Source organism: Caenorhabditis elegans, chromosome III, assembly GCF_000002985.6.
Source record: "Caenorhabditis elegans chromosome III".
Taxonomy (NCBI): Eukaryota; Metazoa; Nematoda; class Chromadorea; order Rhabditida; family Rhabditidae; genus Caenorhabditis; species Caenorhabditis elegans.
Window position 1 is genome coordinate 1,807,505 of NC_003281.10, and position 26,974 is coordinate 1,834,478.

Here is a 26,974-nt window from a genome sequence, read left to right on the forward strand (position 1 = left end):
TTATCGGAAAATCGATATCTTATCGGAAAATCGATATTTTATCGGAAAATCGATAATTCGCGGAAAATCGATATCTTATCGGAAAATCGATATTTTATCGGAAAATCGATAATTCGCGGAAAATCGATATCTTATCGGAAAATCGATATTTTATCGGAAAATCATTATTTTGCCTGAAAATCGATAATTTATCGGAAAATCGATATCTTATCGGAAAATCGATAATTTCTCGGAAAATCGATAACTTATCGGGAAATCGATAAAATTTTATTTGAAGAAGCAAAGCATTTAAAGTTTTGGCGGAAAATTTATAATTTTGAAAAAAATTAAAATTGCAAAGTATTCGAAAATCTCATCATTCGGCGGCAAAACTGGGCATTATTGATTTACAGCAGGCTGAAATTTTGAATTTTTTATAATTAAAAATGCTCTTAAAATGCTCATTCTCACCTAGATTTCAAAGTTCCATTAGCATAGACTCTGAGCAGAAACTCGGCATCATCGTAAGCATCAAAGGTACATGGGACAATGACATATTGCCCAGGTGGTACACGGAATCTTACAGTAACCTCTCTAGTATTCACGAATACTGTAGTTCGGGCGATCGGGCGGTTTTGCGAGAAGAACTGGGCGGTTAGAGGGCTCCGGGCGGTGCCTTCGGCGCCAAGTGAGTAGATCGATACACCAATTGGCAGGACATCTTTGCCCTTTGAACGGAGCTCTCTTCTGTACTTTTGTAGAACTGCAACGATTACGGTAACATTCCCGTCGGCTTCAATAGAGGATTGTGGTGCTGTGAAGAAAGTGGAGAATTGAGGGTTCTTGGGGTAGGTAGATGGGTTGTTGTTGCAGCCTCCAGCTGTGCCTTTTCTGGAAAGTTTTTGTTGTAGAAAGATAGAAAATTTCATTTCAAACATTTTGCTAGTTGGAAGTTTTTTGATATCTCCAACGGCCGCCGAGTTACACCGTTTTGAAGTTTGAGCGGCAAGAGTGGAGAGACGCAGCCGGCGAGAGTACTCTCGCCGCCTGCGTCTTCGCTCTCTCACCGCTCAAACTTCAAAGCGGTGTATCTCCGCGGTGAATAGAGATTTTGAGACGCTTTCAATTGCAAAAATGTAGAGAATTTAATTTTCTATTCAGCCAATGTGTTTTCAAAACTACTTTTTAGCATTTCAGCTTTAAACATTTGCTCGAACAGTTGTTAAACATTTTGAGCTTGGAAACAAAATCGTTTTTGCAGTTTGAAGTTTGTAAACATCTCTACTTTCCTCTGAGATATATAGATTTTGTTCTGCGGGGTGCTCTGCGTCTCCGCTCTCTCGCCGCATCAAACTTCGAAGCGCTCTATCTCTGCCGCGGCACGTGATGTCAGAGTGTCCCATGTCGGTTTGATCTACATAGATCTACCAAAAATGCGGGAGTTGAGGCGCAGAGTTCTCAACTGATTTCGCATGGTTATTAATAAATTAAGAACGTGTGCTGACGTCACATTTTTTGGGCGAAAAATTCCCGCACTTTTTGTAGATCAAACCGTAATAGGACAGCCTCCTGGCACCACGTGCGGTGGTTAGAGACAGAATTTAATTTTCTATAATCTCCCCCCCCCGACTTACTTAGAACTCCATTCCCCGTCCTCCATGATCTCATGCCACTGATGTTCCTCCTCGACTGTCTCAGTTGCTCTGTTGACGCCAGTCATTTCAGCGATTTCATCGAAAATCTCCGCAGTCAGATTACAAACTTCCATTTGTGTAAAGTTGGAGAAGAAATCCTCAAAAGACATCCAGAATTCACCGTCTCTTGCGAATTGCACATCGATTTGTTTTTTAGTTGCCTCGTCGATTTTGCTCCATTCAGATGAACCATCGCTCCATGCGCCGTTCCATTCCTGGAAGTTTTTTTTTTAATTTTTTGATGGTTTTTCCAGATAGTTCGAAAAATTCTGCGTATTTTTCTATTTGGAAGTTTTTTGATATCTATATTCTCCACGGAGATACACCGCTTTAAAGTAAAATAGAGTGAGAGAGACGCAGACAGCTAGAGTACTCTCGCCGCCTGCGTCTCCTCTCTCTCGCCCCTCAAATTTCAAAACGCGCTATCTCTGCGGTGGTTAGAGTTATCAAAAAACTTCCAACTGCAAAAATGTTTAGAATTTAATTTTCTACAATCGAATGGGTTGGGCCACCTTCTCATTCCCCCAAGGATTGCGTAGTCTCAAGAGGGTAGTGTCTTCACCGTAGTATGTGATACTATGAATGGCAGTTATACTGTAAGCATGTCCACATACTAAGCCATTGCGGAGTTGAGCTTCTTTGATGTTGGCGTCGGCCTGAAAAAAAATTTGGATTTGGGTTGTTGGGGGAAAAATTGAAAACAGAAGTTTTGAGACATAAAAAAAAAGTGTGTTGTTTTTTTTTTTGAAAAATCTTAAAATTTCAAAAGCTCATAATGATAATTTTTTGTACATTTTTTGTACATTTTTTGCACATTTTTTGTACATTTTTTGCATATTTTTTGCAAATTTTTTGAACATTTTTTGCACATTTTTTGCACATTTTTTGCACATTTTTTGCACATTTTTTGCAAATTTTTTGCACATTTTTTGCACATTTTTTTAAGATTTTTTGCACATTTTTTGCACATTTTTTGCACATTTTTTGCACATTTTTTGCACATTTTTTGCAAATTTTTTGAACATTTTTTGCACATTTTTTAAAGATTTTTTGCACATTTTTTGCACATCTTTTGCACATTTTTTGCACATTTTTTGCACATTTTTTGCAAATTTTTTGAACATTTTTTGCACATTTTTTGCAAATTTTTTGCAAATTTTTTAAAGATTTTTTGCACATTTTTTGCACATTTTTTAAAGATTTTTTGCACATTTTTTGCACATTTTTTGCACATTTTTTGCAAATTTTTTGCACATTTTTTATTGAAAATGTGTCAAAATACTTAATCTTTCTGGTTTGGAGCATATAAAAAAGAAATTTAAAAATTTCTAAACAGTGCAATTTTCTGAAAAGAAAACTTAACTTAAACTCAAAAAAATAAATAGCACGATGTAATTAATCAAAAATAAAGCATTTTAAACCAAAAATCCGAAATTTTTGAAATTTTTTCATTTTTGATTTTTTGAAAACAAGTAATGTGCATATTTAGTAATATATTTATTTGAATTGAATATTTTTTCGCAGCATTTTGCATTAAAAATTGGCCGAAAATTTTTAAAACTCGCAAAGTTATGTCGTTTTGAACATTTTTTAAATTTCCAAAAACTTCAAAAAAAAATTTTGTTTTTTTTTCAAAACTCAATTTTCTAACAAGATTATTAAAAATAAATATTTGTGAAAATTTTGAGCCAAAAATGATCCCAAAAAAATGCAAACGAGCAAAGTTATGGTAGTTTGAAAATTTTCAAAAAAAAAAAAATTTTAATCTTTTTCCAAAAATTAAACTTTTTTTAATTTCAAGAAAAAATCGATTTTTATTCTTTTTTTTCTGAAATTTCCAAAACTTTGCTTCTTTTTTCAAATAATTGACTTACATCAATAGAGCACCCAAAAAGACTTCCCATCTCCATGCCCTTCACCAACGCGGCCAAAACAGCTGCCTTTTCACTTTTTCTCAAATCAAAATACTCGGTGAGGCCTCCAGTGAAATCTTCCAATGCTTCAGCAGTAGTTCCACCATCCAAATTCTCATATCCTCCGTGAAGTTTAGCATAGGCTTTTTCCACGAGAGCACTCCAAAATTCAGTATTGTCAGCCGAATGGAGGTAGTATAGTTGGTTATTAACTGTTGGTAAACGGTCATCAACCACCACGTCAACCCATTTTCCATAGTGCCAAAATTGAAAATGGAAGATTCCTGAACTATTGATTTTTTTTTTTTTAAATTTTGGAAAATAAAAATTTTTTGAAAAATTTCAAATTACCATAACTTTGCTCATTTGCATCGTTTCTAGAACATTTTTTATTCAAAATTTATACAAATATTTCTTTTTGATTATTTTGTGCTATCTATTTTGTGCGTTTTAATTTTTTCAGAAAATTTAGTTTTGAAAAATAAATAAAAAAAAATTGAAAATTTGGAAATTTTTAAAATTTTAAAATGGTATAACTTTGCGAGTTTTCAAGATTTTCAACCATTTTTTATGCGAATTTGTGTGAAAATATTTAAGTCAAATAAGTGTATTCTGCACATTCAAGCTTTAAAAAAATCAATAATTTAAATAATTTTTTTGGAAAATTTGGAATATTTCAAAAATTTCAAACTACCACAGTTTTGCTCATTTGCAACGTTTCTAGATAATTTTTAATTTTTAAAGCGTAGAATTTATTTATAATAAGTTTGCGCTAGCTATCTTGTAAGTTAAAGTGTTTCTTTTCAGAAAACTGAATTTTGAAAAAAAATTTTTTTTGGAAAATTCAAAAATGTTAAAAATGGCATAACTTCGCGAGTTTGGAAGATTTTCAGATAATTTTCAATGCAAAATGTATAAAAATATATATTTCAAATAAGTATAAAATTGTGAAAACATTTATTTTTTGGAAAAATTTGGAAACTTCAAAAAATCATAACTTGCTCAATTTTGGAAAAATGATCTAATTTTGTTGTAAAATGTGTTAAATGTTTTTGTTCTTTTATAAAAAGTAGAAAATTTGACTTTGAAACAATTTTAAGAATTCTAACAAAAAAATTTTCAAATTGTTTTTTTTTTAATTTTTCAGAAATTAAAAAACACTTTAAAAATTAAGTAATTTGAAATAAAACAAATATTCAAAATTTAAAATAAACTTAAAATCTTTAAAAAAATCCCAAGTTATGTTGGTTATGTCATTTTGAACATTTTTGAAATTTCCGAAAATTTTGCAATTTTTATTTCAAATTATTGTTTTTTTTTTGAGAGCAAATAATTTGAATGTGCACAATTCAATAATATATTTATTTTAATTAAATATTTGTACACATTTTGCATTAAAAATTAGCTGAAAATCTTCAAAACTCACAAAGTTATGACAGTTTGAACATTTCGTAAATTTTCAAAAATTTCCAAAAATTTCCAAAAAAAAATGGTTCTAATATATATCGAAACTTTGTCATTTTTCAAGATTTTTAGCATTTTTTCGGTTTTAAAATGTGAAAAAAATTTATATCAAATTTTAAGCAAATTTTAAGCAATATTATATCTTAGCCACTAAATTAAAATGAGAAATATGTCAAAATAGGCCAAAAATCTCAATTTACCTGCATAATTCTCCGTAAAACTTTGATTTGGCGGCACAATTCGATAAAACAACGCATCATACAACGTGATATTTGCCAGAGCCGCCAAAAACCAGCAATCACCCAATGCTCCCTGCTTCACATCAAATCTCGATTCTCCTTGCGTAATCAGCTGTGGATTGGCAATAATCTCACCGGGGCGTTTCCAAATTATTCTGTCACGTGGTGGGGTACGGTAGTAAAGGGATGCGGCGGTTGCTGGAAACTCTGGATCCTCAAATAGTGTCTTATTCCGGAGACATTTCTCACGTTCTGTCTCGAAATCTAGGCCGAAATCGGAGACGGAATCGGCGTAGGTTGGCTCGTCAACTGAAAATTCTGGAAATTGGAATTCAGCGTGACGAGAGCTTTCAAATAACACCCATCATGACGAGGTTACGAAAATTTTGAGGCAATTTGGGAAATGTTTGGGTCCCACCACGAAAACTTATTCGGTTACTGTAACTTTACAGGTTACTGTACAATATTATTTTTTACGTGTTAATAAAAACAATATTATTTTTTACGTGTTAATTCGAAAATTGATGTAATTTTGAAATTTTGAAATTTAGAACTTTTCGTAATATTGCAAGTTTTTTGGGAAATTTCGAAAATTTTGAAAAATTTGAATTCAGCGTGTTGAGAGCTTTCAAATAACACCCATCATGACTATGCTACGACTTTTTTTTAAATTTTTGATTTTTTTTGGGTCCCACCACGAAAACCCCCGGGGTTACTGTAGCTTTCAAGATCATTGTACGATCATATTTTTCTTGAGTTGCACAATATTTTTCCAACATTTTAAAGCAAAAATCCGCGAAAAATCTCTAAAAATTGGCAAAGTTATCGATTTTCGAAAAGTTTCGAAAATCGATGAAATTTTGAAATTTTGAACTTTTCGTAATATTGCAAGTTTTTTGAGAAATTTCGAAATTTTTGAAAAATTTGAATTCGGCGTGTTGAGAGCTTTCAAATAACACCCATCATGACTATGCTACGACTTTTTTGAAATGTTGAATTTTTTGGGTCCCACCACGAAAACCCCCGGGGTTACTGTAGCTTTGAAGAGAAGATCATTGTACGATCATATTTTTCACGTGTTAATCAATAATTTCGCTGAATTTTAAGTCAAAAGGTAGCTGAAAATCTTCAAAATTAGCAGAGATTATCGATTTTCGAAAAGTTTCGAAAAATACGAAAATCGCAAAATTCAAAACCACCAAAGTTCTGAGTTTTTCAGAAATTGTTTAAACTTTAAAAAAATTTGAATTCAGCTCACCGAAAGCTTTCAAATAACACCCATCATGACTATGCTACGACTTTTTTTTAAAATTTTTGATTTTTTTGGGTCCCACCACGAAAACCCCCGGGGTTACCGTAATTTCAAAATTCTTTGAACGTTTCTATTTTTCACAAATTAATCACTATTTTTCCAGCATTTTAAGCCAAAAATCAGTTTACAAACCCAAAAATAAGCTGAATTACCGATTTTCGAAAAATTTCGAAAAACTTTTTTTTCGAAAATTTTAATCTTTTTAAAGGACTTAGTCAATTTTTAGTCAATTTTTGAGCTAGAATGCAGATATTTGGCTTAAAATTTCGCAAATAATCAGTATTTCCTCACCTTTTGGTTTTTGCGGAGTCACTGCTGGGGCAGGGATCACTGGAGCCACCGGAGCCACCGGAGCTTTGGGCGTCGCCGGCACTGCCGGCTTTGGCGCTCCAAAGTCGAGCTCTTCCACAACGATTGGCTTAAACTTGTGCACTTTCCGTTTCTTCCCACATTTTCCTTTCATCAAGTTGTCCAGATAGACTTTTCCGGTATTTCCCAAATTATTATGGAGTCCTCCAAAATTGAAAAAGTCGTTGCCACGCAGGGCGCCCATAATTCTGCCATTTTCCGGATTGATCCGTCCAAAATGATGGACAAAGTCTTTGACATGCTGATCTACGACTTTTTCCATGTTTCCTGACAACATGAAGTTTGTCAGGGCCTGGCCGCTTTTTGGACGTCTTCGACGCAAATGCCGCATTATGGTTTTCAGGTCGGTGCCGCCGAATCCGTCGAAAAGACCTGAAATTTTAAATTTTTGAGCTCAAATTCGAGTTCTCCGTGGTTTTTTACCCCTGGAACACTTTTTTGGGGGTTTTAGGTCATTTTCCAGTAATTTTAGAAAATGGAGGGTTACTGTAGCCTCGAAAGTACGCAAACACCTGATATTTTACGACGAAATGCACATTTTGTCTTGTTTTAATGCTAAAGCTCTGAAAATTGTGCCCCGATGTGAAAAATGATGGAGAGTTCGAATTTCTTGTGTATTATTTCAAAAAATTGCATTAAAATTACGAATTTTTAGTTTTCTTACTCTCGAATAAGTTCTTGTTTAGATTTTTGAATTTTTGAGATCAAATTCGAGTTCTCCGTGGTTTTTTTTACCCCGGGGAGTTGTTTTTGGGGTCTTATGGTCATTTTTAAGATATTTGAGAAACTCGATGCTTACTGTAACTTCGAAAGTACGCAAACACCAAGTATTTTACGACAAAATTCACACTTTGCCTAGTTTTAATGCTAAAGCTCTGAAAATTGTGTCCACGAGGTGAAAAATAATGGGGAGTCCGAATTTTACAACGAAAATTTACAAAAAATCTGAGAAAGAAATTAAATCGTACCTTTCATCCGGCAACCCAACCCATGATTGGACCCTTTTCCCTTCGGAGCCTTGCTCACTGCCACCGGAGCCTCTTGTTTGTCGTCATCATCATCATTTAGGTACTCCTGGTAGTTGAGCTCAAAATCTGAAAAAATTAAAATTAAACTCCCAAAAATAAGATTTCAAAAATTTTTTCCCGAAATTTTTCGAAAATCAATAACTTTGTCAGTTTTTAATGTTTTTAGCTAATTTTTTGACTAAAAATTCAAAAATTTATTGCAAATTAGGGAAAAATATATTTAATCAAGTCCCGCCTTGAAAACCTGAGTTACAGAAGTTTTCGTGGCGGGACCCCAAATGCTTCGAAATTTCAAAACTAAAGCAACCCGGGCATGATTATACTTTTCTGAAAGGTCTCAACGAGCTGAGCACAGTTTTCAGCTTCAAATTTCTAATTACTGTTCCCTCCAGTACCTTCATCTACAGTAATCCTCGGTGCCTCCTCTTCCTCCTCCTCCACCCTAACAACCACTGGACTCCCGTTAATAGTCTTAACGAGCCGGTGGGTGCTCCGATGCTCCACAAACGTCTCGTGAACCCGAACTTCACTCCCACCATACTCATCGGTACCGTAGGATATTGTCTTTTTGTAGTCTACCTTTCGCATTAGGGATTCGGAGGTTTTGGCGAGTTGGGAGGAGATGAACGGAAGAATTTTGAGGCTTAATTGAGAAATTTTAACAGATTCAGATTAATGCAAAAAATTTTGAGCACAGAAATTATAGAGAAAAAAGTATTGAGTATTTTCTTAGTTAAAATCGTTTTGTTCAAACAAAAGCCGGCAGAGATATGGGTGCTCAGGAGTAGGAACGGTTATGTTTCAAAACTTGATGTGTAGCTAATATCTTCTTTCGTTTTAGCGATATCAAAAAATGTTAAACTTCAAAATTATAGAAAAATATATGTTAAATATTTTGTCAGTTGATAGTTTTTTAATAAAACCAAATCTAACTGAGATATGGGCGCTCAAAGGTAAGAACGGTCGATGCACCATGCTGCTTAGTTTTTCAACCAAAACTTGGCTCATTTTTGAGATATCAAAAAAATTTCAAATACAAAGTTGTAGAAAAAAAACTTATACATGTTTTGTCAGTTTACTAATTTTTGGTAAAACCAAAGATAACAGAGTTATGAGAGCTTAAAGCTAGGAAAAATTCGTTGTTTTTTTTTTTTTAATTTTATGTTGCAAACTAATGTGTAAGAGCAAAATAATAAAACAAAGAAAACCATAAATAAAACAAAGAAAACCTAATAAAACAAAGAAAACCATAAAATATTATCACTTCAAAACATGTACGGAGCCAGCCCCGTTCAACAAAACAGCCGGGGCGCCAGGGAGCACAGCGCCTGCTCATCTAACAACACACTATTTCTCAAGTAACTCATTTAGGACGTCTTCTTCTCATGGCAAAGCACTCTACGGAATTGAAAAGGGAATTGGATGAAACGGGAAGTTGGTGAGTTGGTTACGATGCACCATGTCTAGCATAGTTCATATTAGGGTTAATTTCGAAGATATCGAAAAATTTTCAACTACCAATCTATAGGAAAATAGATAATAAATATTTTGTTAGTTAGCAACTTTTTGATAATACCAAAAATGGCCGAGATATAATCCCTCAAAGTTGAGCAATTCGATGCACCATGTTTAGAACTAATACAGCGTAGTTCATTTCAAAGATATCGAAAAGTTTTAAACTACAAATCTATAGAAAAATAGATGATGAATATTTTGTTAGTTGACAATGTTTTGATAAAAACAAAAGATAACCGAGATATGAGCCCCCAAAGTTTTGATGGCACCATGTCCAATATAATCTCCAAGTTACGGGTTCATGTGATATGTTCTAGGCATTAAAATATTTAGATTACGGAAAATGAGCCACGGCGTGTAAATTGGTACATCTGGCCTAGCGAAAAGTGAAAAGTGAAAATCCTAGGCCATGGCCGCGGCAAAGCGCGCGAAATTTGAATTTAAATTTTTAATGTCATTGAAAATCGATGAATAATACATTATAATGAATCAAAACTACAAAAATATACAAAAAATTGTTTTTTAAACGAATAAATCACATATAAAAACGATTATTTTCCTAAATAAAGGTGGAAATTCGATTTATTAGGCAATTATTAGGAAAATGCGTCAAAACTTGCACATTTTTGAATTTTTTTCAAAAACTAGATCCACAAATTTTCTAAAATTTCACCAGTTTACTCAGTAGACTGTTATAATCAAATTTTGAGCAAAAAATTCATACCCACCGTCACAAGTTCATATTGAATTTTTCTATTTTTGCTCCGAAAACCACTAAAATTCGACAAAATTGGCGCAATTTTGAACTTTTTTCAAAAACTAGATCCACAAAGTTTTTGAAACTTCACCAATTGACTAAATGAAGGTTTTTGAACAATTTAAGTACAAAAAATGTATACCCACCGTCACAAGTTTACACTTAAAAGCGCTGTTCCGTAATGCAGCTTCAAACTGCTTTGTTTCGTTCAATGCGCAGTTCATATTTTTGTAGTTGAATTTCATATAATTTTAGTGTTTCTTTTATTATTTTTTTCATGAAACTAATGCATTTTTTGCTTAAATTCAACGATATTATTATGTGCCACGAAACCGGGAAGTATTAATTGCTAAAATTTATGTGGACTACGGTAGTCAAGTCCGCAAACACCACGCGCATTTTCATAATTGCGTACATTTGTTTTTCAAGCTTTTTTCTAGGCCAGAGGTACCAATTTACACGCCGTGGAGCCAGAAATGTTGTTACTTACCATCAACCGGACTTCGATAAATTTCCTGATCGACGAGTTTTGCATGGTTGGCCATTGGTCTGAAAAATGTTGAAAATTTGTGAAAAAGTAGGAAAATTGGAGGAAAACAACACAAAAATCATGGCAGAGAACAGAAAAGGTAGTGAGAGAGGGGAGAGAGAGAAGAGACGCAGGGATTATAGTGTTGATGTTTGGGTTAGATTGATGTTAGATTAGAGTAGGTGTGTTGAGATTTTAATCTTTTAGGTGCAGTTTTTGGTAGATTTTTGAGATATTTTAGGGTTATGGTTGGGAAAATTTGGACTTTTTTTTTGAAATTTTTTTTTTTTTTTTACTATGTTAAATATGTAACTAATGGTATTTTAAACCTAAAAATCTAAATTTTAAGCCAAAAAAGAAAAAAAAAGTACTGAAAATTCTAGAAAAAGTGAGTTTTTTTTTTCAGGGAATTTTACAAAAATCTGCCAAAAAAATTGGTCGATTTTTTTTTCTTGAATTTTTAAAAAATGTGTATCTATTAATATTTTACACTTAAAAATTAACATTAACATATGAATAATACTGAGAATTCAAAAATAATCATCTGAAATTTCGATTTTTCAGTTGAACTTTTTCAATTTCCTATACAAATTGGAATATCTCAAAGGTCAAGATTACAAATTTTTTGAAATTTTACTCAAAACTTATATAGACATTTATCTTTTCGATAAATTACTTAAATATTATACTTCAATTGGCTAAAAAGTTATGGCAGTTTTCAAAAGACCTATTCATTTTTTGCAAAACCACAATTTTATTTTTTTTTTAAATTTCAAATTTATTTGCTATTAAAAACTCAAGAGAGCTCTTAAAACAACAAAGAAGAAAGAAAAAAAAATACATTCTGTCCAATATATAGACATGGCCAAGAAAATAGTGATAGACGCAGAGAAACAGACAGAAGACAACAAATGTGTTTGTGGTGGGGAAAAAAGGAGAGGAGAACTGGTCAGATGTGATGAAAAATGGGAAAAACTGAGAAAAAGATAGGAAAAAAGGAGGGTACAAAGACTATGAGTCATGAAGCATGACATCAAAAAGAGGATATATTTTGAAATTTAAAGGCGCATAGCATAATTAAGGGAGATGTGGGGGGGGGGGGGGGGGGGGTATTGCGAAAGCTAACGCTGAGTCACCAGGACTGAAATTTTTGCACATTTTGAGATTAGAATCTAAAAGAGCACAGATTGAAACTTTTTTGGTGCAATTTTGAAAAATAAAAATAAAATTCGCTAGTTTTCGAGAAATTTTAATTTTCTTAGAGGTTTTCTGATTTAGCACTAAATTTTTTGAATTTATTTTTTATTTTTTCAACAAGTCTAGAAGCCTGGTAGAATTGATGTAATAAATTGATTGAGCAAGTTTTAAGAAATTCTGAGAAATTTTTTTTTTGGAAATTTTTTATTTTTATTTTTTTTAAAGAATTTTTGTTTTTCAGTGGTTTCATGCGAATATCAGGTTTTATTAATAAAAATTTTCAATTCCTCGTCCCTTTTTACCCCTGAAACTTTTTTTTCAGCGCTCTCTGATCAAAACTAGCCGAACTGTGCAATTTGTCGTGAGCCCTTCGGTGTTTGCGTACTTCTGAGGCTACCGTACCCCGCGAATTTCAAATTCAGAGATACGAAACCGGGAAAAAAAATTTTTGACGTAAATTTGTGTGAGGAACTCGAAATTAAAAATCAAAATTTTCTCAAACTCCATTTTCAAGTTGAAAAAAAAATGCAAAAACTGTGCAATTTGTCGTGAGCTCTTCGGTGTTTGTGTACTTCTGAGGCTACCGTACCTCGCGAATTTCAAATTCAAAATTAGAGGTTCGGTAAAACGATATGTAGGGGTAAATTTGCGTGAGGAGTTCGAATTTTCAAGTCAAATTTTTGTAAAACACCGATTTTAAGCTGAAAAAAATCTTTCGTAAGAGGAAAAGCTGAATTTCACTATTTTAATGCAATTTTTAAGCATTAACAACACAAAATTTGAGTTCCTTGTCACTTTTCACTACAGGAACTCATTTTTTCAGAGCCCTATCACAAAAATGCAAAAACTGTGCAATTTGTCGTGAGCTCTTCGGTGTTTGTGTACTTCTGAGGCTACCGTACCTCGCGAATTTCAAATTCAAAATTAGAGGTTCGGTAAAACGATATGTAGGGGTAAATTTGCGTGAGGAGTTCGAATTTTCAAGTCAAATTTTTGTAAAACACCGATTTTAAGCTGAAAAAAATCTTTCGTAAGAGGAAAAGCTGAATTTCACTATTTTAATGCAGTTTTTAAGCATTAACAACACAAAATTTGAGTTCCTTGTCACTTTTCACTACAGGCGCTCATTTTTTCAGAGCCCTATCACAAAAAATGCAAAAACTGTGCAATTTGTCGTGAGCTCTTCGGTGTTTGTGTACTTCTGAGGCTACCGTATTTCGCGAATTTCAAATTCAAAATTAGAGGTTTGGTAAAACGATATGTAATGGTAAATTTGCGTGAGGAGTTCGAATTTTCAAGTCAAATTTTTGTAAAACACCGATTTTAAGCTGAAAAAAATCTTTCGTAAGAGGAAAAGCTGAATTTCTCTATTTTAATGCTATTTTCAAGCGTTATAAATACAAATTTTGAATTTTTCGTCACTTTTTACCCTTGGAATCTGAAATTTTAGATTTCTCCCATCAAAACTCGCAAAGCTGTGCAATTTGTCGTCAATCATTCGGTGTTTGCGTACTTTTGGGGTTACCGTATCCCGCGAATTTCATATTCACAGTTAGAGGTCCGGTAAAAAACTATATAAGGGTAAAATTTTGTGGGGAACTCGAATTTTGAGGTTAAATTTGCGGAAAACTTCAATTTTCTGCAGAAAACTCAATAATTGTTTATTAAAACTCAAAAAAATCAATATTAGTGTATTTTTTCATCCACCGATCCTTCCAACCTTCAACTGCCCGATCTTCTGTACCTCTTCCGTATCAATAGGTCTCGAACGGTGATGATGACGGTGCCCATGATGTCCCCTCGGTCCCCCATGATGTTGTCTGCGTCTCACGCAATCACACCGATCCTTGTGTAAAATTTTCCCCTCTTCACATTTCAGGTCACATTCACATTTGCAAGTCTCCGCGTTCCACGTGGCGTTGCCTGAAAATTTGAAATTTCAGATGTCGAAAAACAGAAATTGACAACACAAAATGCTCTCACCTACACAATTATTGCGTTCCTCTTTGTTCGCGCACTCACAGGTGCATGATCTACCAACCACGAAGCCCGGTGCACATTGTGGAGTCTGTAGTTTGTAGTTTGTAGGTATGTGGCATTTAAAAAAAACTTACATTAGAACCGCAATCAAAGCACGAACACGAGGTATGCTCCTCCATTGTGATTTCCTTTGTCATATTGAACATGAATCTCCCGTTTCCGATGTAAAGTAGCTCGGCGACCTGGAAAGTTTTCATTTTCATAAAATTTGATGCCAATTTTCAAATTCCTCGTCATTTTTTACCCCGGGAACTTTATTCTTAGAGCTTTGTCATCAAAAACACGGGAAATCTGCATTTTGTCGTAGGCGCTCCGGTGTTTGCGTACTTTTGGAGCTACCGTACTTCGAGATTTTAGAAATTTGAGTTAGAAACTCGAAAAAAAGTTTCAAGGGAAAAATTTTGTGAGAAATTTGATTTTTGATATAAAATTTGTCGGAAATTCAAATTTCAAGCTGCAAAAGTACGTCGAAGTTGGACATCTTGAAATTCACAGATTCATTGTAATTTTCCAGAATTTTTGATGCAAAATTTGAATTTCTTGTCATTTTTTACCCTAAAAACCTATATTTCAATGCTAACGCTTTAAAAATACAAGAATTGTGTGCTTTGTCGTAAGCGATTCGGTGTTTGCGTATTTTTGGAGCTACCGTACTCCGCGAGTTCAGAACTTTGAATTAGAAAACCGAAGAAAATTGTTTCACGGGTGAAATTAGCTGGAAAATTCAGATTTTTCAATCAAATTTTTCAAAAATTCAAGTTTCAGACAGAAATTTTTGGTTAAAGTGTGAGAACTTGAAATCCACAATTTCAATGCACTTTTCAAAAGTTTTAGCCATAAAATTCGAATTTCCCGTCATTATTTGCCTTCGAAACTTAATTTTCAGCGTTTAGCCATAAAAAATAGAGAAATTGTGCATTTTGTCGTAAGCCTCGTGGTGTTTGCGTACTTTTGGCGCTACAGTATCCCTTGAAATTTTAAATTTTGAGTTAGACGTCCAGAAAATAACGAATTATAGGTAGAATTAGACGGGGAGTTCGAATTTTTAAGTTTTTAAGTAAAAACTCAAAAACTCTGAACAAGAACAATTTGTTGCAAAACTTCTAAAAAATCAATAAACTTACGTGTTTCTTCACCAAATTAATTGTTCCGGGATGACAGGTCTCCACAGAGTTACAGCAGCTTCCTACGCACTGTTTCACCTGAAATTTTGAGATTTTTTTTTGATTAAAATCCAAAAATTCAAATTTCCCGGATACCTCATAGCATTTTGGGTACATTAACACCTGTGGATCGTCGGACAGTTGTGGAATCGGAACACAGACTGATTGGAGATTACAAGTATCATTTCCCTGTTTAATATCCTTCATACTTTGTAAATGAAACAGTGTGTAGCCGTCCATTTCGTCATCGCTAATATTTTGAATGGAAACTATGCGTTGCGCCGACATTGAGCCACTTTTTAGGGAGAGGGCGGCTGGAAAATTGAAATTTTTAGGTTTTTTATACCTAAAGCAGATTGGGCTCGTTGCGAGCTTTCAGAAAAATATAATCATGCCCAGGTTTCTTCAAGTATTAAATTTTACCACAAATTCCCTGGTCTCGCCACGAAAACTACTGTGCTATGAGCTTCCGTAGCAGGACCTACGCAAAATTATTTTTAACTAAATTCTCATAAATTTTCCAGTAATTTGTGTTAAAAATCAGTCTGAAAACTTGAAAGCTCGCAGAGTTATCGATTTTCGAAACTTTTCGAAATTTTTTTTGTAGCATTTTCTAGTTTTTTTTTTTGAGGAACTTTTGTAAAAATTGAATTCTCCTTGTTGTGAGCTTTTAGAAAAGAATAATCATGCCGGGGTTTCTTTAATTGTAAAAATTCCTCAAATTTCCTGGTCCCGCCACGAAAACTACTGTACCATGAGTTTTCGTGGCGAGAAATTTTCCACCTCCACCAAAACATTTTTTTACGTATTTTTCATAAAATTTCTAGTAATTCTTGTCAAAAGTTAGTTTAACAACTTGAAAATTGGCAGAAATATGAATTTTCGAAAACTTTCGAAAACAATTTTTTTCGAATTATTTGAATTTATTTTTTTAACTTTTAAGAATTCACCTCCATGCTTATCGGTCTTTTCAACGTGTCGATTTGTCATTTCGGGACTGTAAATCACGTGTAAATCCCGCAGTAGACTATTCAAACTCTTGGCGTGCTTCAGCATTTTGTGGAATTCCTGAAATTGTATTTTTCACTGTTTTGTTTCAAAATTTCTAATTTTTTAAGCCAAAAATTAGTCAAAAACGTCAAAAATTGAGCGAGTTAGGGATTTTCGAAAAAAAAAATTTCCAAACTTTTCAACACAAAAACTTTTTTTTCGCGAATTTATCGATTTTTCCGTTGAATTTATTTTATTTTTTATAAACTTTTTCAACTTACATGTGGAATATCCGAATCTGTACCCCGGGAGCAGATCACTGCACAGAAAAGGCAAAAAATCAATAAAATCATGGGATTTTGCATGGTTTCGAGAGAGATTTTAATTGATAGAGATGTTTAGTAGAGAGTGCTTGCTTCAGGCTCTTGTCAGCTGGTTTAATTGATTTGGAGAGACAACTGGGCTCCGGTGAGCTGATATCTTGTGATCCATGAGTCATGGGAATGGGAAGCTTCTCGCAAAGAATTGGTAATTTTTTAAAATTGGTTTTAAATTGGAAACTAATTGGTAAAAGTACATGTTTTCATAAAATTGAATTTTGAATTGCCGCCCGCCAAAATGTTTTTAAAAAATTTAAAATTTGAATTTCGCGATTTTTCTCGCCACCGTGGGTCTCACCACGATGCGTTTCACCATGAAGGTGTCGTAGCGACATTTTTCAAAATTTCCAGAGGGTTCTAGAATATTTCAGAATAATGTTTTCAAAAAATTTAAATTTCGAATTCCCGCTAAATTTAAATCCCGCCAAAATGTTTTCGAAAATATTATTCATTTTTCTAAAACTGAAGTAATCATACAGTACCTCTACAGTACTACTACAGTACCCCGACCATATCTCCACGTTGACGTCATAGACGTCGCGTTTGTCAAACAACCCACTACCTCTTCGAAACTACAATAATTCATTTCATATCGCCTCAAAAAAAAGTCCGATGAAACTAAACCCCGTGCGGCGCTCTTGCAAAATCGCGCGCCGCAGGCTGCAAAGAGGGCAGGGCTCCCGCGTTTTGAAACGTATTTAATTCATTTTTCGCCAATTTTCGCCATTTTTTTGCGGTTTTTCGTTCAAAAATCGGCGTTTCAAGATAGAATATTGAATAATTCTCTTAATTTATGCCCTGAACTGTAAAAATCGACTAAAATCTATAGTTTTTCGATTTTTCAGCCAAAAAATGACGGAAAACGGGGAGTCGGAGGACGCGGGCAGTGTACGGAAGATAAAGGTGAGGAATAAATGGAATTTACATATAAAACAATCTGAAAAATCGCTTTAAAATCTGAAAAATGATCGAATTCAACGATTTTCAATGTTTTTTCGGTGTAAAACATTCAAAAATCCCGTTTTTGACGTGAAAATCTTCAATTTTCCCGCTAAAAACCTCAAAAAATACCAAATTTTCAGTCTCTCCCCGGCATCGGACTTCCCGCCGGCACAGATTACCCGAATTTGGCAGAAATTCCAGAAACACCATGTAAAGAGGTTTTTTGGCGGAAAGAAGTCGCCGATTGGTTCGAAATTGCGAATAATGGCTATAGTTTTCATAGAAATCGCGATTTGAACGCGGTTTTCGCCAAAGATTTGTCCGGTTACTGGTATCGGCTGAATAATCAGACAAAGTGCTTCGAATTCTTATTTGAGGGATTTAAAGACACTACTGGTGTGTGTTTTTCTGATGGGAAAACGTGAAAAAATGAAGAAAATTGAGTTAAAACTTGAATTTTTTGGTCTTTTCGCTCTAAATTGTTTGAAAATGCGAATTTTGAGCAAATTTCGACTGGAAAATTCGAAAATTGTGCATAAAATCGTATTTTTGAGCAATTTAAAGCCTATTAACTGATTTTTAGATAATTTTTCTGGAAATTCTGGAAATTATCTAAAAATCGAATTTTTTACATTTTCTCAGTGACTAATGTGATTCTACTCGTATTGATTGCAGTAAAAAATGTATTTATTCACATTTTCAGCTTAAAATTTGCCTGAAAATGTGAATAAATACCGTATTTCTGCCAACAATTTGACAATAGAGCACATTTGTCACTCGGAGATGCGGAAGCTATGCCCAAATTTTGCAATTTTTCCCGAAAACTTGTGATTTTCACGGATTTTCAGTTGAAAATTCGACTTCTCCATCACTTTTTACCCCACTAAACCGGTTTTCAGACAATTTGGACCAACTGTCGTAAAGTTCGGTGCCAAGAACGCAAACCTCGGTGTTTGCGTACTTTTGGGGCTACCGTACCCCGGGAAATTCAAAAATAGGCTTAGAGGCTCTGAAAATCGCACAAAAACACTAAATTTTCGGGTTTTTAGCAGAGTTTTTATCGGAAAACTGAATTTTCTTGAAATTTGGTTATTTTCCACCCAAAAACGTTATTTTCATTGAAAATTCGAAATTTCTCAGCAAAAATCTGCATTTTTTGAACATCCTGAGAATTGTAAGAATTTTCCAACTTTCAAAGCAAAAATTATGCAAAAATCGCCGAAAACCGTGGCAAAATTTGTATTTTTGAGCAATTTTCGGCTGAAAAACGCTGGAAAGTTGGAAAAATTGGATAATCAATGAAAATTTCAACAAAAATGGGGATTTTTAAGAAATTTGAATCCTATTAACTGATTTTTAGTTGATTTTTCTGGAAATTATCTAAAAATCGAATTTTTTAAACATTTTCTCAGTGACTCATGTGCCTCTACTCAGATTGATGGCATAAAAACTGTATTTATTCACATTTTCAGCCTTAAATTGGGCTGAAAATGTGAATAAATACCGTATTTCTGCCAACAATTTGACAATAGAGCACATTTGTCACTCGGAGATGCGGAAGCTATGCCCAATTTTTCATTTTTCCCGGAAACTTGTGATTTTCATGAAAATCTCCGGTTTTCAGTTCGATTTTCGAAATCCCCACACAATTTTACCCCAAAATCGTGTTTTCCCAGCTTTCTTGCTCGAAATTTGAATTCCCGGGGGTACTGTAGCCCCAAAAGTACGCAAACACGGAGCATCCCACGATAAAATGCACAGTTTTCTTATTTTTGCCGTTAGAGTCCGAAAAATTGGGTCCCCGGGGTGAAAAGTGATGGGGAATTTGAATTTCTTATCAAAAACTTGAGAAACTTGTAGGATTAAGTGATTAAAATGGATTTTACAAATTTTCAACTTTTTTGCTAGTTTTTAATAATTTTCAATGCGATTTTCGAACTCCCCGCCATTTTTCACCTCTGAAACTCTTTTTCCCAGCTTCCTAGCTTGAAATTTGCATTTCCGGGGGTACTGTAGCGCCAAAAGTACGCAAACACCGAGCATCCCACGACAAAATGCACAGTTTTCTGAAATTTTGTGAGAATATGCAAAATAGGGGTAAATTGGTGCTCTGAATTCGAATTTAGCAGTGAAAAATCGTAAAAATTTCAAGTTTTCGATTTTTCCAATGAAAAATTATAAATTTTTCAAATTTTCATTCCAAAAATATTTTTTTTTGTTCAGATTACACTCGTATATCCCTCCCACCACAGTCTCCAACATTCGTCGGCTTCAATACTTTACAGCAGGCGGTTTTTCCGATGAATTGTGACGGAAAACCGATTCTTCCCAAAGATGATAAGGGAAAAACTGTCAGTTTTGTCGAAAAATTGAAAAGTTTCACCCTAAAAATCTCAAAATTTCCCCCCGAAAAGGTCCAAATTCAACCTAAAATCTCAAATTTTCACGGAAAATTTCCCAATTTCCCTCTAAAAACCACATTTTTTCACTGAAAACCCAGAAAATTTCCCCTAAAAATAGGAATTTTTCACTAAAAACTCGCAATTTTCTCAGAAAAAAGCAAATTTTAACCTGAAAATATTAAAATTTACCCCCCTAAAAGTCGAATTTTTCACTGAAAAAGTGTAAATTTTTCCCTAAAAATCTAGGGTTTCAGCTGAAAAATTTGTGTAAAAAAATTTAATTTTACCGAAAAATTGACCTTAAAATCTGAAATTCCAATTTTTTTAATCTAAAAAACCCAAATTTTCACTGAAAAAATTGAAATTTCCCCCTGAAAATTACAGTTTTCAAGTTTAAAATTAAATAAAAAAGCCTAAAATTCCCAATTTTTGAGTTAAAAATTTTGAAATTTATAAATTTATCTAAAAAATTTAAATTTTCATTAAAAAATACCAAATTTTTACCACCTGAAAAAGCTGAAAACTTCCCTCAAAATGGTCCAAATTCAACCTAAAATCTCAAATTTCTCACCTACAAAACTCAAAAATTTACCACAAATTCTCAAATTTCCCCCTAAAACCACAATTTTTCTGTAAAAAAAAAAGAAATTTTCACCATCAAAAAAATTTTGAAATTAACCTAAAAAACTCGCATTTTTTCATTGAAAATGTCGATTTTTCACCTAAAAACTCCAAATTTTCCGCCTAAAAAGCTCAATTTTCCACCAAAAATACCGAATTTTTCCCATTAAAATGTAGATTTTTCACCGAAAAAGCTAAAAACTTCCCCCTCACGGTCTCCTCGGGTGGAAATTGCGATAGGGCGCGCTTGCTGCACCTTCATTGCGTCCATCGATATTTCACCATTGATAAGTGATTTCCCTCGTTTTTTATTAGTTTTTCGCCGATTTTTCTATTTCAAAATTAGTAACAATTATAAAGTAGACTGAAACAAAAGTGGAGAAACAAAAATTATCGGAAACCGTTCGGTGGAAATGCATAACGAACTGTTTGAAAATATCAACTGAATTTTCGGATTTTTTGAAATTAATATTTTATTTAAGTTTTTCTCATAACCTGCAATAATAACGTTTATAGAGCAAACTTTTGTCGTCATTTTAAGATATAATTCGTCTATATACCTGTTGAAAGAACTCAGATCGAACTCTTTTTGTGAAATCCAGTTATAATTTTTCGTTAAAAAGAGGAGCTAAAAGTTATTAATCTGAATTAAACGAGTCGAGACAGTGAATCTAGTTAATATTTGGTATTTTATTGAAGCAATACACGTATAAAACATTTTATAATGGGTTTTTCGGCTCCAATTTTGTTGGCACATACTATTGTACGTTTGGGCTCAAATAAGCCATACAAAGTGCTGAACTATGAAGAATAATGTTTCAACATTACATTACTTACAAAAAATCAGGTTGAAAGCAATATTTACAGTCTTTCTTGGCTCTATTCAACATAACTTAGTATTACCATCTTATTCTGTGCCTCAACTTAATCGTTACAAGTTTGAATTCTTGAGGAGACTGTATTTAAAACCTATTACGGCCTTTCAAAACTCAAATTTATAAAAACGGTATCTTCTTAAGCTTTCGTTTTTAGTTTCCAATACTTTCCTTTCAGTAAGGCTTGAAATTTTTGGAAGCTTCACTGCAAGTTTCCCACTTCACGATTTTCCAATTTCAACTTGTTAAAACTGGCAAGATCACAGAAAAAGCCACACTTCCATGATAAAACCACAGAAAATTAAAGAAATTGGGCTGAATGTCTCACATTTGGTGATTCTGGCACATGATCATTTCTCAAAACTTCAATTCAAAGATAAAATTGTTTGTGGCCAAACCTTCATTTCTTATTTGACTTTCAGGCTATATATTTAATAATATTTCTTAATTGTCTTCAAATTTTTTGAGATTTCCCCACTTTATGTAGTGAAAACAAAGATAAACTTCTTATTTTCTCAATTTTTCAATTAATTTAACCTTTTGCAGCAAGGTATTCTCTTTTTAACTGAGAAAACTATTTCAAAAACTCATTTCATCTTCTTTCCTTTGTTTTCTCAAGAAAAATTCATAAAGAAATGCATTTTTTCCGCAAAAATAATTCAATATTCAGAAGTGCGCCAGCACGCGAAAGGCGCATCGGTGAAACGCGCAAGCAATCTCCCTCCCCCTTCGTTTCCACCCGAGGAGACCGTGCCCCTAAAAATCGCAAATTTTCACCAAAAAATCTCAAATTTTCATGGAAAATACCAAACTTTCCACCTAAAAAGCTCAATTTTTCACCAAAAAAATTTTGAAATTAACCTAAAAATTTCAAATTTCCCTCTAAAAATCGCATTTTTTCATTGAAAATGTCGATTTTTCACCTAAAAACTCCAAATTTTCCGCCTAAAAAGCTCAATTTTCTACCAAAAATACCGAATTTTTCCCTTAAAAATGTCGATTTTTCACCGAAAAATCTCAAATTTCCCCCTAAAAATCGCCTATTTTAACCAAAAAAAAACTCGCATTTTCCTAAATTTCACTGAAAAACCAAAATTTTTCTGTAAAAAACTCAAATTTTCACCGGAAAAAATCTCAAAAATCATCTAAATTCTCAATTTTTTCCTAAAATGCTTAATTTACACCGAAAATTTAAAATTTCCTTTGAAAAGTACCATTTTTCTGTAAAAAACTCAAATTTTCACCGGAAAAAATCTCAAAAATCGTCATTTTTTTTCCCAAAATTTCCCCATAAACATCTGAAAAATCGCAATTTTTCACCAAAAATCAAGATTCTATGCTGAAAAACACAAATTTCTATTTAAAAATCACGATTTTCAAGTTAATTGACCTCAAAATCTCAAATTTTCCTTCTAAAAAGTCGCGAAATTCACTTTAAAATATTAAAATTTACCTAAAATCCAATTTTTAAGTAATTTTTCATTGAAAAAACTCAATTTTCACTGAAAATTCCCAAATTTTCACCTAAAAAATCACCATTTTCTTCTTTCAGATTTTCCCATTCTACGACGGTTATCCATTATTTCCAGTTGACGATTCAGGTGCAATTTGTGTACCACTTGGAGACGACGAAAAACCCGTTTTTCCACGAATTCCAGAAGAATTTGGAGCTTATGTGCCGTGTGACATAAATGGTACTTGAAAATTGCGATTTTTCGCCCATTTTTTCCCACTAAAAACTCGTTTTTTAAGCCATTTTCTCGATTTTTTGAAAGAGCCGCGACGTGCATCCCCCGACGTTTTTGATGGTTTTTCGGCGGTTTTTGTTTTGAAAATTTATCGATTTTTCACGGGAAAAATGTGAATTTTTTAGGTCGAGTTGTACTGCCGCTCAATGAGCTCGGAGAGCCTATATATCCACGTGATGAGCTTGGAAATGTACTTATGCCTTTTATTATTTTGGATGATGGAACACGAAGACGAGCGGTTTTTTGTGCGGAAGATGGTACGGATATTCGCGTCGGAATTTATTGGAGAAAATTGGAGAAATTTGAGATTTTTTAGCGAAAATCTGCGAAATTTCCGATTAAAACTGTGAAATTTGAAGAAAATTGGCCGAATTTCACCTAAAAACCCGCTAATTTGCCAGAAAATTGGTGAAAATTGGCAAATTTGAATTTTTTTTGTTGAATTTCCCGCCATAAAATATTCAAAAATCCAAATTTTTGAATTTCCCGCCATAAAATATTCAAAAATCCAAATTTTTGAATTTCCCGCCAAAAAACATTCGAAAATTTGAATTTTTTGAATTTCCCGCCAAAAAATATTTAAAAATTTGAATTTTTTAAATTTCCCGCCTATTTTAACGCAATATCCAATGTTTGCGTACTTTTCAAGCTACAGTACCCTCCGGATTTTTTTGGCGGGAAATTCAAAAAATTCAAATTCTCGAATATTTTTTTGGCGCGAAATTCAAAAAATTTTAATTTTTGAATATTTTTTGGCGCAAAATTCAAAAAATTTTAATTTTTGAATTTTTTTGGCGCGAAATTTAAAAAATTCAAATTTTCGAATATTTTTTGGCGCGAAATTCAAAAATTCAAATTTTCAAATATTTTTGGCGGGAAATTCAAAAAATTCAAATTTTCGAATATTATTTGGCGCGAAATTCAAAAATTCAAATTTTCAAATATTTTTGGCGGGAAATTCAAAAAATTCAAATTTTCGAATATTTTTTGGCGCGAAATTCAAAAATTCAAATTTTCAAATATTTTTGGCGGGAAATTCAAAAAATTCAAATTTTCGAATATTTTTGGCGGGAAATTCAAAAATTCAAATTTTCAAATATTTTTGGCGGGAAATTCAAAAATTCAAATTTTCGAATATTTTTGGAATTTTCAGGTACCCCAATTCTACCATTTCACAATGGAGAACACGCTCTTGAAGTTCACGAAGGAGAAGTATTATTTCAATACGAATATCAACAAAAAATGATGCATTTGGCCCAATTTTCGGACAAAAAAACGGCCCAAAAGCCCCAGGAATTGATGGATGAACAATTTTATCAGCAACATTATCAATCTTATCAACAATCGACAATTTCCACCGCAAATTCTACAGAAATTCCGTCGAAAATCGGCCAAAATTCTGCGAAAAACCCGGCAAAATCGACGAATTTACTGCTAAAACAGCTAACTTTTATGAAAAAGAAGCAAGAAGCTCCGTCGCCGAGCTCAAGTCCACTTTCTGCAGCAATTCCGGCTGAACGGCCTGCTAAACCGAATAAGGAGAAGGAACGGGGCGATCGGTTCTTGCCAGAGCCTTCAAGGCGTTTTAATAGGTAGAAAAATCGAGAAAATTGAATTTTCCGCATTAAATTGCTCAAAAATTCCCATTTCTGAGCAATTTTCGACTAAAAACGCTGGAAGATTGGAAAATTGTGCATTTTTTCAACAAAAGCCCGTTTTTACCGTTTTAAATTGCTCAAAAATCGACTTTTTCGAGCAGCACTAACATTTTCGTGCATATTATCGTAAAATATAGTGTTTGCGTACTTTTGGCGCTACAGTACCCCGGGAAATTCGACGTTTTAGTGAAATTTTAAATTTCTCTGAAAAATTGGTGCATTTTAAGGGATTTTACGCAATTTTCCGAACTTTAAACCTAAAATTTCCGATTTTTGTGCAAAATATCGTAAAATATAGTGTTTTGGTGGTGTTTGCGTACTTTCGAGGCTACAGTACCCCCGGTTGTTCAAATTTTCGTTGAGTTTGGGGAAAATTTAGAAAATAATAGATTTAATGTCTAAAATTTCAAACTTTTTGAATTCCCAGCCAGCTAAATTTTTCCCAAAAAAATTGGAAAAATTTTAGGGATTTTACGAAAATTTGCAAGTTATTGCCTAAAACTGGCCGAAATTTACTTTTTTTCGGAATAATTGTAGAAATTTTGTGAATTTTGTGAAGTCAACACCGTTTTTTCCTAAAAAAATGCCAAAAATTTCCCGAAAATCCCCTCTCTGAGCATTTCCCCTGTGACTTGTGCGTTTCTCAGATTTTGGCATAAAAACTGCATTTATTCACATTTTCAGTCTTAAATTAGGCTGAAAATGTGAATAAATACCGTATTTCTGCCAACAATTTGACAATAGAGCACATTTGTCACTCGGAGATGCGGAAGCTATGCCCAAATTTTCATTTTTAAGCCAAAAATTTGGATTTTCACAAATTTTCAGTAGAAAATTCGAATTCTCCATCGATTTCTACCCTAGAACATCCTTCAATAGGCTTCTAGCTCGAATTTTGTTTTCTGGGGTACGGTAGCCCCAAAAGTACGCAAACACCGAGGGCCTCACGACAAAATGCACAACTTTCTTAATTCTTGCGGCTAAGCTCTGAAAAACAGGTTTTCGATGTAAAAAATGGCGAGAAACTCGATTTTTCACAAGAAAAACGCTGAAAATGTTGAAATTTTCAGATTTAATCACCGTAATCGATCTCCTCCATCACTTTCCTCTCGAACATCACGTCATCGGTCCCCGGAACGCCGGCGGGATAGATCACGATCCAGAAGTCTGACATATTCACCAATTGATCGAAAATCCCGAACAAATAGTGATAAATATGATAAGAAACGGGCGAAAAAGAGCAACAGACGGGATAGATCAAGGTTCGGTGATGAAAAATTTGAATTTTTTGAATATACCGCCAAAAAATATTCAAAAATTTGAATTTTTTGAATTTTCCGCCAAAAAATGATCAAAAATTTGAATTTTTGAATTTCCCGCCAAAAAATGATCAAAAATTTGAATTTTTGAATTTCCCGCCAAAAAATGATCAAAAATTTGAATTTTTGAATTTTCCGCCAAAAAATATCCAAAATTTAAATTTTCCGCCGAAAAAAAAACCGATATTTTTTCAGTTCTTCATCATCCGGTTCAACTTCTCCAATTCGACGCGAAAAACGCGAAAAATCCAGGAAATAAATGCATTTTTATTTATTTTTATATTTTTATTCAAATTTAATTTATTATTTTATTCGAAAAATCGATATTTTTTCTGAAAAAATCGATATTTTTCTGAAAAATCGATAATTTTCTGAAAAAAAAAATCGATATTTTTTCTGAAAAATCGATAATTTTCTAAAAAAAATCGAAATTTTTCTGAAAAATCGATAATTTTCTGAAAAAATCGATAATTTTCCAAAAAAAAAATCGATATTTTTTTTGAAAAATCGATATTTTTCCAAAAAAATCGATATTTTTCTGAAAAAATCGATAATTTTCTGAAAAAAATTGATAATTTTCTGAAAAAAATCGATATTTTCTGAAAAAATCGATAATTTTTCTGAAAAAATCGATAATTTTCTCTAAAAATCGATATTTTTCTGAAAAAATCGATAATTTCTGTGGTTTTCAATCAATACTTGTTTCAATTGTGCTTCTTTTTTTTGTAATTCAAAATTAAATTTTTTTTTCTCCGAATTTTTCCAATTTTTTCAGTTTTTTTTTGTTGTTGATTCTCCCTGACTTTGCAATATTTTTTTTTGTTTTACAAAATTATTGAT

The 26,974-nt window shown here is 33.1% G+C and overlaps 3 protein-coding genes and 6 non-coding genes across 10 annotated transcripts; 4 read left to right on the forward strand and 5 right to left on the reverse strand.

Annotated features, from left to right (window-relative positions):
* Nucleotides 1-235: 235 nt before the first annotated feature.
* On the reverse strand, nt 236-10,819 carry clp-4 (Calpain clp-4). Its single transcript, NM_065059.10, has 9 exons — nt 10,761-10,819; nt 7,939-8,064; nt 6,893-7,342; nt 5,251-5,598; nt 3,548-3,870; nt 2,186-2,329; nt 1,614-1,888; nt 451-870; nt 236-396 (listed from the first exon to the last, which is right to left on the reverse strand). Exons 1-9 carry the CDS (start codon nt 10,813-10,815, stop codon nt 387-389), a joined length of 2,151 nt encoding a protein of 716 aa, NP_497460.2. The 5' UTR covers nt 10,816-10,819; the 3' UTR covers nt 236-386.
* Y39A3CL.11 lies at nt 896-1,045 on the reverse strand. The gene has a single exon (NR_052106.1). It is a non-coding gene; the product is annotated as an Unclassified non-coding RNA Y39A3CL.11 (non-coding RNA).
* Y39A3CL.10 lies at nt 1,271-1,420 on the reverse strand. The gene has a single exon (NR_052107.1). It is a non-coding gene; the product is annotated as an Unclassified non-coding RNA Y39A3CL.10 (non-coding RNA).
* Nucleotides 2,023-2,090, forward strand: Y39A3CL.13. Its single transcript, NR_052108.1, has one exon. It is a non-coding gene; the product is annotated as an Unclassified non-coding RNA Y39A3CL.13 (non-coding RNA).
* On the reverse strand, nt 2,023-2,090 carry Y39A3CL.12. Its single transcript, NR_052109.1, has one exon. It is a non-coding gene; the product is annotated as an Unclassified non-coding RNA Y39A3CL.12 (non-coding RNA).
* Y39A3CL.15 lies at nt 6,481-6,630 on the forward strand. The gene has a single exon (NR_052110.1). It is a non-coding gene; the product is annotated as an Unclassified non-coding RNA Y39A3CL.15 (non-coding RNA).
* Nucleotides 10,820-13,644: 2,825 nt separating the features above from the next.
* On the reverse strand, nt 13,645-16,810 carry pvf-1 (Platelet-derived growth factor (PDGF) family profile domain-containing protein). Its single transcript, NM_065060.4, has 7 exons — nt 16,471-16,810; nt 16,150-16,267; nt 15,296-15,513; nt 15,161-15,238; nt 14,111-14,218; nt 13,980-14,064; nt 13,645-13,919 (listed from the first exon to the last, which is right to left on the reverse strand). Exons 1-7 carry the CDS (start codon nt 16,552-16,554, stop codon nt 13,696-13,698), a joined length of 915 nt encoding a protein of 304 aa, NP_497461.1. The 5' UTR covers nt 16,555-16,810; the 3' UTR covers nt 13,645-13,695.
* Y39A3CL.14 lies at nt 14,958-15,041 on the forward strand. Its single transcript, NR_052111.1, has one exon. It is a non-coding gene; the product is annotated as an Unclassified non-coding RNA Y39A3CL.14 (non-coding RNA).
* Nucleotides 16,811-17,414: 604 nt separating the features above from the next.
* Y39A3CL.7 (uncharacterized protein) lies at nt 17,415-26,883 on the forward strand. Of its 2 annotated transcripts, NM_001393287.2 has the most exons (9): nt 17,415-17,472; nt 17,652-17,907; nt 19,735-19,862; nt 22,962-23,089; nt 23,162-23,217; nt 23,283-23,414; nt 24,311-24,749; nt 25,886-26,077; nt 26,330-26,880. In NM_001393287.2, exons 1-9 carry the CDS (start codon nt 17,422-17,424, stop codon nt 26,391-26,393), a joined length of 1,446 nt encoding a protein of 481 aa, NP_001380065.1. In that variant the 5' UTR covers nt 17,415-17,421; the 3' UTR covers nt 26,394-26,880. The 2 variants fall into 2 exon arrangements, with proteins under 2 accessions (NP_001380065.1, NP_001022846.2); NM_001027675.6 differs by lacking the exon at nt 23,162-23,217 and having other exon boundaries at nt 17,652-17,721; nt 22,962-23,103; nt 26,330-26,883.
* Nucleotides 26,884-26,974: the final 91 nt, after the last annotated feature.